The sequence below is a fragment of the Elephas maximus genome, chromosome 8 (assembly GCF_024166365.1).
Source record: "Elephas maximus indicus isolate mEleMax1 chromosome 8, mEleMax1 primary haplotype, whole genome shotgun sequence".
In the NCBI taxonomy this organism is placed as follows: domain Eukaryota; kingdom Metazoa; phylum Chordata; class Mammalia; order Proboscidea; family Elephantidae; genus Elephas; species Elephas maximus.
Genome location: NC_064826.1, coordinates 32782527 through 32798818, shown reverse-complemented (window position 1 = coordinate 32798818; position 16292 = coordinate 32782527). Strand labels below are relative to the sequence as shown.

Genomic DNA, 16292 nt, shown 5'->3' with positions numbered 1-16292 from the left:
AAATTGGTTCCAACTTACAGAATCATAGTGATCCTATGTACAACAGAAAGGAACGCTGCCTGGCCCGGAGCCAACCTCACTATCGTTACTATGTTTGAGCCCATTTTTGCAGCCACTGTGTCAGTCCATCTTGTTGAGGGTCTTCCTCTTGTTCGCTGACCCTCTACTTTACCAAGCATGATGTTTTTCTTCAGGGAGTGGTCCCTCCTGCTAACATGTCCAAAGTACATGAGATGAAGTCTCGCCATCCTCGCTTCTAAGGAGCATTCAGGCATACTTCTTCGAAGACATTTGTTCATTCTTCTGGCAGTCCATGGTATTCAGTATTCTTCACCTACACCATAATTCAAAGGCACCGATTCTTCAGTCCTCCTTATTCATTGCCCAGCTTTCACATGCGTATGAGGCGATTGAAAACACCACGGCTTGGATCAGGTGCACCTTAGTCCTCAGCGTGACATCTTTGCTTTTGAACACTTAAAAGAGGTCTTTTGCAGCAGATTTGCCCAATGCAATGCATTGTTTGATTTCTTGACTGCTGCTTCTTTGGGCGTTGATTGTGGATCCAAGTAAAATGATATCCTTGTTCTTATAAGTTGATAAGGGAAAAAAAAACCCAGGTGAAATATTAAAATATATTTGCTCACAGAAGCACAGATAGCCTACAAATATGAAAAGATGTTTAAATTTACCAGTAGTTGGAGAAATGTAATTCATGAGATGCCATTTTATACCCATGATACTAAAGTAAGAGCTGTAATGGCTGTTGATGGTGGTGATGTGGAAGAAAGCATACTCTGATAAGTTGTTTATGAAATGTGGATTTTCATAGTCATTTTTTGGAGCATAATTATGTATTAAAATTTAAGAATATATAAACCCTTTACCTACTACCCCCACCCCCACTGCTGGCAATCTAGCCATTAAAAATAAAAGCATTGGTACGTTAATATATGTACAGTCATCCCTCTGTATTGGTTCCAGGACCCCCATGAATACCAAAATCCATGGGTGCTCAAGTCCCGAATATGAAATCGCATCGTATATGCATATAACCTATGCACATGCCCCCCTTATACTTGCCTAATACAATGTAAATGCCATGTAAATAATTGTTATACTGTATTGTTTAGGGAATAATGACAAGAAGAAAAGTTGTCCTTTTTTCCGAAGTATTTTCTATCCAAAGTTGGTTGAATCTGTGGATATGAAACCTGCGGATATGGAGAGCTGACTGTGCAGTAATAGTTTTTCAGCATTTTTAATGTACCCCTTCCCCCCCAAAAAACAAAAGAAAACAGCCTGGAAGTGAAGAGTGCCCATCAGTAAGGGAATGGCTGAATAACTTATGGTGTATCCACATCATGAAATATTAATCTGCCATTAAAAAGAAAGGTGAGAGGTATGCTAGTCAGCTTTCCAAATGTGTTTATGATGAAAAAAGCCCAATGCAGGAAAGTGTGTATGTATCTGTTTTTATTCCATTTTTATAAAATAATAACCCCAACACCCTGTACATGTGTGTATGTATATATGATATGCCTATATTTTTAAAAAAAAAAATTTTTTTTTTAATCTATGTAGAATTATGATATGCGTTTGAAAAAATTTTGGAAGGATGCATACTATGTTGATAGCATGATTTACAGCAGAAGGAGAAGAAAGTCCTAGCATAGACAGGTGAATTGGGAGAATTGCAAGAGAAGGAGAAAAGGGAAATTTAAAAAAATTAAGGCACAGAAATGTATATTATCAAATTTATGCATGTACATAAATGAATAAATTATGTTTCAAAAATATGAAAGTAAACAACTGACAGTGATCAGTTTATAAGAAACAAGAAGCAGGCACCTCAGAGTAGAGATTGTGGGCCCGAGAACAACGTAGGAAGCACTGAAGAGGATTCTTACTGAACCTAAATCATTCTTGTAACCATGCTGGTTAAATGTTATTACCACTTCCCTAGTTCTGAGGAGCTGGAGACTGATATTAGAAATGATAAACTGTTTACTCTTCTCAAGAGAAAAAAATACTGGCTCCAGTAGTTTATTAAAGGAAGCATTTTTTTTCACTAAGAAGCTGGAAGTTATACTGGGAGAAAATCTACGCTGAATGGGAGTAGTCTCATTTTTCTTTATACTCAACTCATTTGAAGTATTAAAATTGTACCAGTATAGTTAAACCTGTTGCTTGGAATACAACTGTTTTATAGTTTTAAGGAAAACTCTAATGTGAATATATATTAATATGTATCAGTATTTGCATACTGTTTTAAATCCTTTTTTTCAAAATTATTCCATCATTGAAGGTATTGATAACAGAACATGGAGACTTGGGAAATGGAAAGTTTTTGGATCCAAAAAACAGAATCTGTTTCAAATTTGATCACCTAAGAAAGGAAGCAACTGATCCAAGACCCTATGAAGCAGAAAATGCAGTTGAATCATGGAGAACTTCAGTGGAAACTGCTCTGCGAGCTTACGTGAAAGAACATTACCCAAATGGGGTCTGCACTGTGAGTCATCAGTGTGCATCAGCTTCTGTTTTGTGTAAATGTGACGATGTTTTTATGATCTCCTGAAATTTACATTAATTTACAGAACTGACGTCTTATAACTTGTCACCCCCCGCCCCCCGGAGTTTATATGAATGTTTACTTTTTTTTTCTTTTTAAGAAGCTCTAAATAGTAAATATAGATATTTTATGATAGTCTAAAAGGGAAAAATGGCTGTATCTTGAATTAAGTCCATAGGAATGCTAATACATGGATTAGAAGAGGCAGGATATGATGAGATTCTTTAATCTCATGTTCATGACTCTGTAAGCTTAGATCAAATTTCCTTTTATTTAGTTATAGAAATCTTGGAGCAAATAAAATTATTTAGGTGGAGAATCATGTCCTCATGTGTTTTATAGCCAAATTTCCTGTGGTTTTTTTTTTTTTTTTCAATATATGATTCTTTCAACAGCGTAACCTATGTTTACATTTTTGGGATGAAATGAACGGAAAGTATGAGTGCTTTTTTCTTTTTATTTTCATAAAATTGTACTCAACTGAGCTTTTTAGTCCTCCAGTTTATTTGTGTTCCGTGGTCTTTTCTATAGCAGAGTGGCCTTTCAGTCAGATCGTGAAAATCACCTACTTGAAACCCTTCAGAGATTTCCCATTGTACTTGGGACAGAGTCTAGACTTTTGAACATGCCCCTGTGGACCTGACTTCTGCTTACCTCTCCAACCTAAGATGACCCTGCATCTTGATTTATACCTGCTGACTCAACTTCATTATTAACATCTCCAGTTACACCTGATTTCATTCTCAGACGTTTCTCACTTAGGACGAAAATTCATATGGTCCTCTTAAGTATCTCGCTCTCAGTAATTATTTGAGAAATACAGCAACATAGCCTAAAATCTCTTAGGAGTTCTTTGAATTACAACCTTGTTGATTAGGTTTGTTTTGGAAGAATAACTCAACAACATAAGATGCTTACGTTGAGTTAGAGTCCTTGTTTGTCCTGAAAGGCTTGAAAGGCAGATTAGTCCTAACTTTTAAAGCAGTACGCGGGAGGTAAAATAACATTGTCATCCATCATAGACATTCTCTTAAAGCCCCTTCTCATGTTTCCCATTGCTGTCCTAATACTTTTTAAAATGACAGAGAAATGGTAGCCCCAAAGATTGTGAACAAAAATTATAAACAGTCTAGGTTCTCTTCTTATTTGTACAGAGCAGCTAGATTGGTATCTAGATGCTTAAAATAAACTCTTTAGTTATGATACCTTTATTTTGGAATGGAAAGCATTATATGTCTAGGATGTTTATGAATATCTTAAGAGCACAATTAGTTTTACTCAATAAATTTTACTTTATTGAGGTCTGCTGCGACCCACTCTTGAATCTGTGATTAGATGCACATATTTGAGTACTGTTTTTTTTAGCTCCTATGTTGGAATGATGACCTATTTTGTATTTTTCATTTGTTTTTTATGTGTGCCAAAATACTATTTACTGATACTTAAATGTTGGACATTCTGTGGCCCTAAATTGTGCTTGTTTTCTTTGTTAATAAGGTATATGGTAAAAAAATAGATGGACAGCAGACCATTATTGCATGCATAGAAAGCCATCAGTTCCAAGCAAAAAACTTTTGGTAAGTTATAATTTCTAGTTTTGGGGAATTTTTTTGTTTTTTATATTCTTTGTGCTTCTTGCTTTAGTGATGAGGGCTATACCGTGTTTTTGTGTAATTGTCTAAGAACAGTGTTAATCTGCCCAGTCATGTAAAGGTAGCATTAAATCCATTGACCTTCAGTGAAAAGTGTGGGAGAATGTAGGGAGTTTTTGGAGACCAGCAAACAGTATCCTAAGGGAGCATGTGTGCCTGGGAACAGACCAGTTGGCGGGCCCATATGCTCGTTCTGAGAAGGGGTTGTTCCTGAACAAAACTTACATGGCGGGAGGCGGGGGTGGGGGCGGGGAGGAGGTAATTATAAAGTGAAGAGCAATGATTCTTGTGTGAACTGCTTTGAGGGGCTCTGAAGTAGATGTGTTTATGGAGATTGCTTTGTGGTTGGTTGGCCAGTATGAGAAAGTAATGACATGTTTTATACAATGAGGCAGATTAAACCATGCCTTGTAATTTTGTATGCAGTTATTTGATTATTTCTTATAAAACTCTACCCCCAAAGCACAAACTTGTCCTATTAATCTTGATAAGTTGTTGGCCCTTTTGTTCTTAAACAAGACGATTTCTGAGATATCTCCTGTTATAAAATTCTGGAGTGTTTTTCAAGACTTTACAAGTTCAGAATTGAGTGAATTCTTTCCCTACCTTTATCCTCCTTTCTTGTTAAAACGTGCTGAGACTCATCAGAAAAAGTACAATTGTAAAAATTACCTTCTAAGTATATTAGTCTTTGACTCATAACTAAGTTGGTTGGTGGTGCTATTGCAGGTAAAGTAACAGGTATCAGTAACCCCTATAGACCAGCTGGGCCCATGACCCAGGTTGCTGTACCGCTTAACCATTTCAGAAATAAATGCAAGCGTAAAAGGTTAGCCAAGAACGTTGGGAGGAGTGCAGATCCATCATCACTGAAGGAAAACCAATTCCATATGGGAATATATGCCTTAATGAAAATTGCAGTCCCTTAAAGCTTCTAGTGTACAGAGTTACTTTCAAGAATTTAATATAAATGTAATTCCTATATTTTACCCTTAAAAACATGCAGCATTAATCTACCAGAATCCTAAAATAAAAAATCTTCACAAAATTATTATTAATTTATGCTACTTGTGCCAGGAGATTTATAATAAAATCAATCTTATTGAGACTAAACTGCTAAAGGAAAATTCTTGTTATTCAGTTTTACCTTAATATATATTGGAGATGTTACAAGAAATTTACTAAATAAATAGTTTTTAAAAATAGAATTCCTTTGAACTTTAACATACATAAAATTTTAAAAATGTGTCTCTGAGTTTTCTATTCTCACTATTTCGCTTTACATGTCTGAATATTTTATTTCTAAGCCACCACTATGAACATTGTATCCTTGAAGTTAAAAATTTCTACTCTGGAAAAGATAAATTTTACGTGATTTTCTAGAGTGCAGAATATCATGCGTCACAGTGTTCTTAGTAAAATCTAAGTGTTTTGATACAAAGAAATATGCTTCAGTTTACCTAAAATATAGAATAAAATCAGAAGGCACTAGTCTTGGATGTTTCTTGGATTTCACTAGGAAGCTTGCATTCTTGGTGTTTACTGTTTCCCCAGTGTCTAACAGCCCTAGGGACTAAAGTGTTTATTAAACGAATACATTTTTGTAATTGTAGGATTAATAAAAGAGGGGGCAGAATATAATTACTTTTCTAAAAAATTACAGCATCTTTACTATTTATTCCATTAATGAAAGTATACTACTCAGCAGCATTTACTGTCACTATTATTATAGTAATACCTTTGGAGGATCTTTTAAAATTGTCCTCAAATTGGTAACATTACTTGGTTTACAATTCCTTTTTTTTTTTTTCTTTTTTACAATCAGTGATATATGCATATCGTCGTAATAAAACAGTAATGTATATGCTAACCACTCACTAGTTTTTTTTCTACTAATACCTAAATAGAAGGAAAACTTTCATTTGGAATCATGAAATAAAAATGAATAGACTTAGGTATTTTTCTCCAACCATGCTTTATTGGATAATCTGGGATGAGTCACTCCAAATCAATGCATTTTATGAAATTCTCTTATTATTTGTAAAGTATATATATATTTCTAATAATAGTAGTTATCAAGTGTTGGTATTCTTATGCCTAATGTTAGTATCTGCCATTCTGTAGACTTTTTTTTATTATAATATACACACAACAACACATAAAACATTTCAGTGGTTTCTATATATACACTTCAGCAACATTGTTTACATTCTTCAAGTTGTTTATCAATTTTTTCTTTTTCCAAACTATCCTTCCACCTTTAACATACCTAAAGTGCACTCTAAGCAAACACCCCCTCTTTCTCCCTCCCTCCTCTAACCAAAAAACTAATTACTTTTGTTACTACATATTTGCTTATTTCATATAAGTGATATCACACAGTATTATCCTTTTGTGTCTAACTTATTTCGCTCAGCATAATGTCCTCAAAGTTCATCCATGTTGTGGCATGCATCAGGACTTTATTCCTTTTTATGGCTGAGTAATATTCAATTTTATGTATATACATCCTCTCCTCACTTACTAACATGGTTAGGCTTCAAAGACCAGGTCATTATGTGAAATTGGCGTTAACACAAAAACAGAGGATGACTATATCAGATCACAAAATGCAGGATGACTACGTCATTACAGAACTGCCATCTTACATTATTACAGAACTGCCAAACCATTGAGAGTCATGGTCCAGCCAACTTGATACATGACCTTAACCATCACAGCCAGTGTTACTCTTGCCTTGCAGCTCAGCATTCGTTACTGCAACATGTACATCATTAATGCGCAAAATAGATAATAGGTTTTTTACTGTAGTCGTAAACACAAAATTTCAGGTAACAAGATAGTTGATAAGTGAGGAGAAAATATACCACATTGTGCTTATCCATTCATCGGTTGATGGACATTCCAGTTGTTTCCACCTTTCAGATATTGTGTATAGTGCTGAAATGAACATTGGTATACATATGTCTGTAGGAGTGGAATTGCTGGGCCATGTGGTAGTTCTGTGTTCAACTTTTTGAGGAACTGCCAAACTGTATTCCATATTGGCTGCACTATTTTACATTCCTACCAGTAATGGATGAAGGTTCCAATTTCTCCACAGCCTCACCAACACCTAGTGTTTGCCTTTTTTTTTTTTTAAATCATTACCATTCTTATGGGGGTGATATGGTATCTCTTTGTGGTTTTGATTTGTATTTCCTTAATGGCTGGTGACTGAGCATTTTTCCATGTGCTTGTTAGCCATTTGAATATCCTCTTTGGTGATGTCTGTTCAAGTCCTTTGCTCATTTTTTGATTAGATTGTTTGTCTTTTGTTGTTGTTGTTGAGTTGTAGAAGTATTTTATAAATTTTGGGTATTAGATCTATAGACTTTAATTATTGGGTAGACTGCATGAATGTTGAAGAGGACCTAGAAATTTTATAGCAAGAACAAATAATAATGATCCACTAGCCTTGTGACTGTTTTAGAAATATATACACTCCAAAAAAGCTAATAGGTATTAATTTGTATATGAGAATACGTTTTTAGTATGCAAACAGCAAATAAAGGCAGAAAGAAGAGTTGCAATGAAAAATCCCAGAAAAAAATAGGATAAAATTCACTGTCCAGGAGACAAAAATGAAAAATATACCTGTTGCTTGTTTATATGTTCTCAATTTCCTATCATGAATATATATTAATTTATATAACAAAAATCATTTGGGAGAGCGGGAAGTGATGTGCCTTTTATATGGAAACTGACAAACTAAAATTGGAAAAAGGAAAAACAGTATGACATTTATAGTTCTTTGTGGCTTTTCTCTTTCTAGATATCAAGACTTCTGAAGACTGTAGTGTAACAGTCATTAGTCATTCTTTTTAAAAATTTTGGTACTTTTTATCATTCAGTAGAAGTGAAACCATCAACTACATTGATAATCTGGACATTTGTTCATAACTGGAGAATAAGTGATTCAAATGAAGAAGTAACTTAAACTTTTTCTCCTAGAAGTAGCTTGTATGATTTAGTTTTGAACTGTATTTTAAGCATTACCTTTAGAATTTTGAAGTTGCATACATTATTTAGGCCATTTTTTTTTAAGCAATAAGGTAAATGTAGCTCATAACTAAATTTAACCTTCAGTTCTTTTAAATATTTCCTGATTAAAAAATTAATGCCTAGCATTCATCGTCCTCACTCTCTCACACTGTAGCATTAAATTTAAATCTGAAACTTAAAATTTATTCAAATTATTTTCCCTACCTTATTTACAGCTGCTGTTTTTATTTTTAAGGAATGGTCGTTGGAGGTCAGAGTGGAAGTTTACAATCACTCCTTCAACCACTCAAGTGGTTGGCATCTTGAAAATTCAGGTATGAAATAAAGTATTTGTTTACTGATCTCTAATGATTCTGAACAGTGAAATAACTAATTCCTAAATTGAGGTTTTTCATAGTACAGCAAAGCCATTTTACTTCCAGATCTTTGTTTTGGGGTAACGGGAAAAACAAGTAATCCTAATTTCGTCTTTTAAATAACCTTGCGGTTCATTGCCTTAGTAATCAAAAATCTGCAAGGATAGCTGACAGATTCTAAAAACAGCTAAAATTAGATGCTACCATTTGGTCTGTTTTTCATACAATTTGTTCATCCAAGCATCTTCTGAGTTTGAATTGTGCTGTTCTGCCTTCTGGGTTCTGTGAAGTATAATATTAATGTGTATATGTGTGTAGATGTATAAATACGTATTTAAATATGTGTGTATATTAACTTACATATATCTTTTAATTGTATTCTGTACTCATATTTGATTTTTACATGAAACCCATTAGAATTCAACTTAATGTAAGTTCAATGTTTAAAATAGGAGAACATTTGATACCTAAGACCATGTACTTGAAAATAAGTATTTCTAAGTAAATTAAAGGCAAATATTCACTAATCTTTTTCTATCATGGTTCACTTATTTATTCAACACATTTGTTGATAACTGTCATGAAGGGTGTGTATGCTGAGAGCTGTAAAGGGATACAACGAATCAGACACTTACAGCAGTATACATTTTTAGTCTTATGTAGACTGCCTGAGTTTGAATCCCAGCTCTGCCTGTTACTACTTGCGTAACATCAAGATGTCATGTAAGCTGTTTCTGTTTGTTTCCTTGTTGGTTAAAAAAGCAAAACAACAATAAAAGCGCATATGGTTGTTTGAAGAATTAATTCGTTAATAGGAATAAAATTGTTAAAACTGAGCCAGACACAAAGTGCTCTCCGAAGGGTAGCCATTATGGGTGATAGCGTTTGTCTTCCGGTTAGGCCTCATTACCTCTCAACTGGACCTGAATAATTACAGCAATTTCTAAAATGGCTCCCCTGTTGGACCAAAGCTTGTTGAGAGCAAGGATCGTCTGGTTCAGTTTTCTCTCCAGCACTTAGCATGGCACCTAGCATGTAATAGTTATTTTATTTTGTTGAATTACTGAAACCTTTGCCATCCCCTAATCCATTTTTCACAATGCCATCAGAAAGGTTGTTGTTTATTTTGTTCTGTTTTATATTTAAACCTGGATATATCACTTGCCTACTTAAGACCATTTAGTGGTACTGGTCACTTACCAGATAGTCCAGACACATATGCGTGGCATATAAGACCCAAAGTTGACTTGTTCCTTACCTATATATTTCTCTAGCTGTTCTGCTCTCTCCCCCCACCTCATATATATTTCAATCAGAAGTGCCTCCTCCAGTCCTTTCTAAAATATGTTGTTCCCTAAGCTTAATATGCCCTATCTCCCTTGGTTTAATTGTTGTTCTACTCATTCTGCTAAACCCAAGTCCAGTGTTGCCTCATTCCCGAAATATTTTTTCAACTCTCAGAGTCTGGAGTATTGCTAAGTACCTTGTCCATACCTCTTAACATGTTGTGTTGAAATATAAGGTCAGGGACTATGTCTTTTTAAAAACCATATATTCCCAGAACCTTTTACAGTAGCAGACATTTATAGTACTCATTCAGTTATAATGTTTGTTGAATAAATTCATGTCTTTGAATTTGTGGAATTAAATGATTGATGGAAATACATAAAAATAGGAGTTAGGAGGGAACATTGGGAGTTCAGTCTTGACCACCCTGAGTTTAGGTACCTGTGGACAGACTGTGAGGTAGAAATGTCCATTAGTCGGGTCATTTCAGGGCTTCCCTGGATAAATTGCAGGAATCCCTAACTAGTCTCCTTACTAGACTGAAGGTGGAAAGAGTTGTCTGCATTTGAAAGATCTACAGCTTAGCAGAGAAGTAAGTCTAAGCTAGAACTGAAATAAGAAGTCGTTTGCTTTGATGTGATTGTTAAAGCTATGAGGATCTTGATAATTGCTGTAATGTGGTTCCTGTAATTTCTTTTTCAATAGGTTCATTATTACGAAGATGGTAATGTTCAGCTAGTGAGTCATAAAGATATACAAGATACCCTAACAGTGTCTGTAAGTACTTAATTCCAAAATAAAATGTAAACATTAATCCAGTAATTCTGTAAAACCAGAGCAGTTTTGGAATTAACATTTCAAGTAATATTTCTGCCTTGGATTAAAGTGTTTTCAGGGAGATTAAAGAAAGTAAGTAATTGGAAATCTGTACCTAACTTTTTTTTAGCAGCTTTGTTGTTGTATGCCATTGAGTCAACTCCAACGCATAGCTACCCTGTAAGACTGAGTAGAACTGCCCCATAGAGTTGCCTAGGCTGTAATCTTTACAGGAGCAAATCGCCTCATCTTTTCTCCTGTGGAGCTGCTGGTGGGTTCGAATCACCGACCTTTCTGTTAGCAGCCAAGTACTTAATCATTGTGCCACTGGGGCTTCTTTTAGCAGCTTTATTGAGATACAATTCACATACCATTCAATTCACCCTCTTCAAGTGTAAAATTCAGTGTTTTTTTAGTATTTTCACAGGGTTGTACAACCATCATCAATCTAATTTTAGAACATTTTTTTCCTCCTTAAAAGAAAACCCATACCCATTCGTACTCACTCCCTATTCCCCTCATCCCTTCCCTCAAATCTCTGCCAACCCTAGGCAGCCACTAATTTGTTTCTGACTATGAATTTGGCTGTTCTGGACATTTCATATAAATGGAATCTTTTATGACTTCTTTTACTTAGCATAATATTTTCAAGGTTTATTTTGTAGCATGCGTCAGTACTTCATTTCTTTTTTATTGCCAGATAATATCCCTTTGTTTGAACATACCACATTTCGTTTGCCATCAGTTGATGGACTTTGGGTTATTTCCACTTATTGGCTATTATGAACATTCGTGCACTAGTTTTTGTGTAGACATATGTTTTCATTCCTGGTGAATATATACCTAGAAGTGAAATTGGTGGGTCATATTATAATTCTGTTTAACCTTTTAAGGACTGCCAGACTATTTTCCAAGCCGCCTGCATGATTTTACATTCCTACCAGTAGTCCTATGAGGCCTCCAATTTCTCCATGTTGTTGACAAAACAGCATTTCCTATCTTTCTGACTATAGCCATCCTTGTGTGTGTGTAGTGGTATCTCATTGTGGTTTCACTTTACATTTCTTTGATGGCTAATGATTTTGAACATCTCTTTGTGTGCTTCTTGGCCATATGTGTATCTCCTTTGGAGAAATTTCTGTTCAGATTCTTTGTCCATTTCTTAATTGGGTTATTTGTGTTTTTATTGTTCAGTATTTAGAGTTTTTCTGTATATTCTGGATGCAAGTCCCTTAACAGATACAAGACTTGCAAATAATTTCCGCCATTTGATGCGTTGTCCTTTTACTTACTTGATGGTATAATGTGCAGCACAAAAGGTTTTAGATCTGATGCAGTCCAATTTATTTTTTCCTTTTGTGCTTTTTGGTGTATTTAGTAGAAATCATTGCCTAACCCAGAGTCACAAAGATTTACTCCAGAGTTTTCTTCCAAGAGTTTTATAGTTTCAGCTCTTACGTTTAGTTCTGTGATCCTGTACCTACCTTTAAACTGTATCGTGTGTTTTCTTTCCTCTAGCTGTTTGGATTATGATTTAATGGGGTTTTTCTTAAGTTCAGCTTTCAAATTCAACCATTTTTAAACTCGGTTTTATTTTCCTACAGAGTTCTTTCACACATTCTACTCATTGCATATGCAACTGTTTCTTTGTGGAATTTTTTGCCCCAAGAACATTAATGTAACATCAGCAATGACATTTTTCCATAGGCGTTTGTGCTATGTACTAAAAGTATCAGTGTATATAAGCATCAAATTGCTAATACACAAAATTATCTAACACGTAAATATTAAAGAAAAGTTAATTTTTAATTCAAGAAAGTGTTTGATTTAACTTTAAGAAACAGGTATGGAAGTGTTAGGTCCCTGGGTGGTACAGCTTTTTGCTCTTGGCTTCTAGCTGAAAGGCTGACAATTCAGACCCACCAGCATCACATCGGAAGAAGGTTCTGTCAGCCTGCTGCCAAAAAAATTACAGCCAAGGAGACCCTAGGGAGCTCAGTGCCACCCTGTAACACATAGGGTCGCCGTGAGTTGTAATGGATTCAGTCAGCAACGTGCTTTTGTTTTGTTTTTACCTTTTAATGAATATGTTAGGTCAGATGCTACCTAAGTAGGGAAGGAAGTTGTATTTTTTTCAATTTTTCATTAGCACTTAAATGATTTCTGCTTTTATGGTAAGTGGTACTCTCCTTGCAAAAGAGGTTTGTCAACAAAATATAGACTGAGTTGTGAGAGGTGGTCATAGTAATTAAACTTTACTAATATGCTAGTGGAAACCCTGGTGGCATAGTGGTTAAGTGCTACAGCTGCTAACCAAAAGGTCAGCAGTTCGAATCCACCAGGCGCTCCTTGGAAACTCTGTGGGGGCAGTTCTACTCTGTTTTATAGAGTCTGTATGAGTCAGAATGGACTCAGTGGCAGTGGGTTTGATTTGGTTAATATGCTAGCTTGTGCTGAGTTTTTTAGGAATGCATTTTGTACTTAAACCATTTTCATTATTGTTTTTGTTTTCATTTGAGAAAAAAACTTTCCATCTAGAAAAGTAAAGTATTAGAAGTTTACATTGACAATATTTTATAGAAAATTTGAGGTTTCCATTAACTTTACTCTTACGGAAAAAACAAACTCATTATATTGGCATGTTAAAAAATCTTTTTTTCCAAAAAGTATGTAAACACTGGAGTAAAAATTAACCTTAAACTTTAAGGTCTTCGTAATAGGTAGTATGTTTTTTAATGTATCACTATGGTGGTAAATATCCAGTAAATATTTTAAAATATTTATAGTCAATTAGAAATCCATGTCTAACTTCTTACTTTTAAAGATTGTCTATTGGAATACATATTAAGTGTAATAATTGAATTTTTTATGAATGTGTGTTATTAAAATTTTACTTGCCTTAACCAGTTAAACACTGAAACCAGGCTCATTCTCTGGATTTAAAAAATTTTTTTTGTGGTTCCCCTTGAACTTAGAATAGTTTATCTTATAGTATTTTTTCTTTACTTGCTGTAATTTCCATCTGTGTGTGTGTTAGTTTTTTTTATTGGACTTTAGATGAAGGTTTGCAGACAAACTAGCTTCTCCTTAAACAGTTAGTACACATATTGTTTTATGACATTGGTTAACAACCCCACGACATGTCAACACTCTGTCTTCTCAACCTTGGGTTCCCTATTACCAGTTTTCCTGTCCTGTGTTATTTGTTAAATTATAACATCTCATTAACTATACATATGTATTTAGAAATAATAGTGGTTTAATTTTAAATAGCTATTTTATTTGCATTATTTATTTTCAGAATGAAGTACAAACAGCAAAAGAATTTATAAAGATTGTAGAAGCTGCAGAAAATGAATATCAGGTATGATTTTCAAAAGTACTATGTTATATAATCTTTTGGTATACTTTTGATATTTATACTCACTTATGAATAATAGCAGTGAAATTTTTAATTACGGCCATAAGTCTGAATTTTTCACTATTTTGCTGTAATAAGAAGTAGTCTTCTTGTTTTTGGTACAAGGCAAACTTGGAAAAATGTCACCAAGAAAAGTGACCCATGAATTGAATTCAAGTAAGATTTTTATATTTTAAAAACACTAAGGGTCAGTTGTCAGTTGTAGCCAGCCATAATTTCTAAGTATTGATGAAAATATGCCAAGATACTGAGTGACTGTTTGTGGTCGGGAATTTTAATTTGGGAGGTAATTCTTAAACCATTTGGATTATGTGTAATCTGCTTAGATCACATTTTGTGCTCTTTTTATATTGTCAGTAAGCTTCTAAACTAGTCTTCAACTCAAGCATTTAATTTGTGATTTGGACAAGTTTTCACCATTTGCAAACAGTAATGTATAAATTGCACTGAGTGAAATAAAATAGATCAAAATGAGAATACACAAATGTTTAATTTTTTAATTTAATTTCATTAAATTTAATTATTCAAAATGATGATAAGCTTTCTCTTTTATTTGCTTTTAGACAGCTTTTAGAAGCATTTTTATTTATTTATTTTGACTATTTAAAAGCAGTGAAAGAAACTCGAAAAATTAGATAGGAACCGTAGGGGTGCAGTGAATTTACGTTAATGGGGAGGAGCAACTCAGAAGAGGAGAGTAAAAATAGTTGCACAACCGAAAGATGTGATCAGTGGTGTACATGTACAAACTGTTGAACCGGTGTATGTTTTGCTATATATATTCTCAACAACAACAAAAATATTTTAAAGAAAAAGCTGTGAAACATAATGTGTAAGTAAAGGTTTTTCTAAAAGCATCTATGTGTTTTATAAATTGTCCCGTTCCTTCCACTTACTTCAGACTTCTAATTACTGTTTTCCATAGACTGCCATCAGTGAGAATTACCAGACGATGTCTGACACTACTTTCAAAGCCTTACGTCGACAGTTGCCAGTTACGCGCACTAAGATTGACTGGAACAAGATCCTTAGCTACAAGATTGGCAAAGAGATGCAGAATGCATAAGATGAACATTGCATGACTGGATCATTTTAGTGTCTGCCTTTATTAAAAAAAAAAAAAAGTATTCAGAACTGTCAAGCTGCCCAGTCGGATGGGCTATTGCCATTTAAATCACTGTAATTAGTTAGTTTGGTTAGAGCACAAAGCTTAGCTAATCAACCATGATTTTTCATTTCTTTTGTTCTAAGAGGATTGAAAATCAATTTAGTTTAAATGTCTTTTACCTTCTGTTAGACCTTTCTTTCTTAAAATGAGATGATTTCTCTAGTTCATGGTTTAAAGTTTTTGAAGTGTTTCAAAAATATTTTACTTACTGTAACCCTAAAATTGTTGTCTTTTGGTTTATGAAGTGGGTAACTTTTGATATTTGCCCGGTTCTTTTTAATGGGGTCAACAGTGAACATTCTAGTTTAAGGCGGTTAATGGGTTTAGCCATCTATGCCGCTAAAGAAATTGTCTGCCACTTCCCGTCCCCTCTTCCATGTGTGTAAGACTGAGATTAGAGGGAGAGCATTTTCTGTATCAGTTGTGTTTAAATCTTACAAGAGGGTTATTTAGCTAGCTCAGTGTTTAACTAAACATTTTTTAAACAAGGCCAAGGTCTAATGCTGTTTTGAGATTCTGAAATTAAATGAAAATACTTATTTCAGAAATGCATTTAATGCTTTTTTTTCTTGTGACCGTTATGCAAATTAGCTTGAATTTCATATGTCCCTGAGTTATTTTTATCATAAAGCCACAAATGTATTATAATAAGGCAAATTGTAATATATATAATCCTGAACTCATGACCATGTCTCAGTTTATTTTTTTTTAACTGAAAAGTACTGAAATTCAATGTGACATTAAAATGCAAATTTTCCTATTTATTTGAGTAGAAAATCACTTAACAGTGAGTCATATACTATTTTAAAATACTTTCTTTGGATATTGTGATTCTTAACTGGTTGTAAATTAGACAAGCAGGGAGTACATATGGTGTGCAGTAACAGTCTAAATTTTTCCATCTTCCTATGCATAATAAGCATGTTTGTAATATTTAAAAAATACATTTACTGATGCTACAGGAATTTCAAGC

The 16292-nt window shown here is 34.1% G+C and overlaps 1 protein-coding gene across 1 annotated transcript in view; it reads left to right on the top strand.

Annotated features, from left to right (window-relative positions):
- Positions 1-15252, top strand: part of CAPZA2 (capping actin protein of muscle Z-line subunit alpha 2) — a 45874-nt gene extending 30622 nt beyond the window's left edge. Inside the window, exons 5-10 of the mRNA XM_049894796.1 lie at positions 2309-2515; positions 4073-4152; positions 8507-8585; positions 10620-10691; positions 14032-14094; positions 15077-15252. Of these exons, the coding sequence (XP_049750753.1) occupies positions 2309-2515; positions 4073-4152; positions 8507-8585; positions 10620-10691; positions 14032-14094; positions 15077-15217 (642 nt within the window). The 3' untranslated portion in view covers positions 15218-15252. The remainder of the gene's footprint in view (positions 1-2308; positions 2516-4072; positions 4153-8506; positions 8586-10619; positions 10692-14031; positions 14095-15076) is intronic.
- The last annotated feature ends 1040 nt before the right edge of the window (positions 15253-16292 follow it).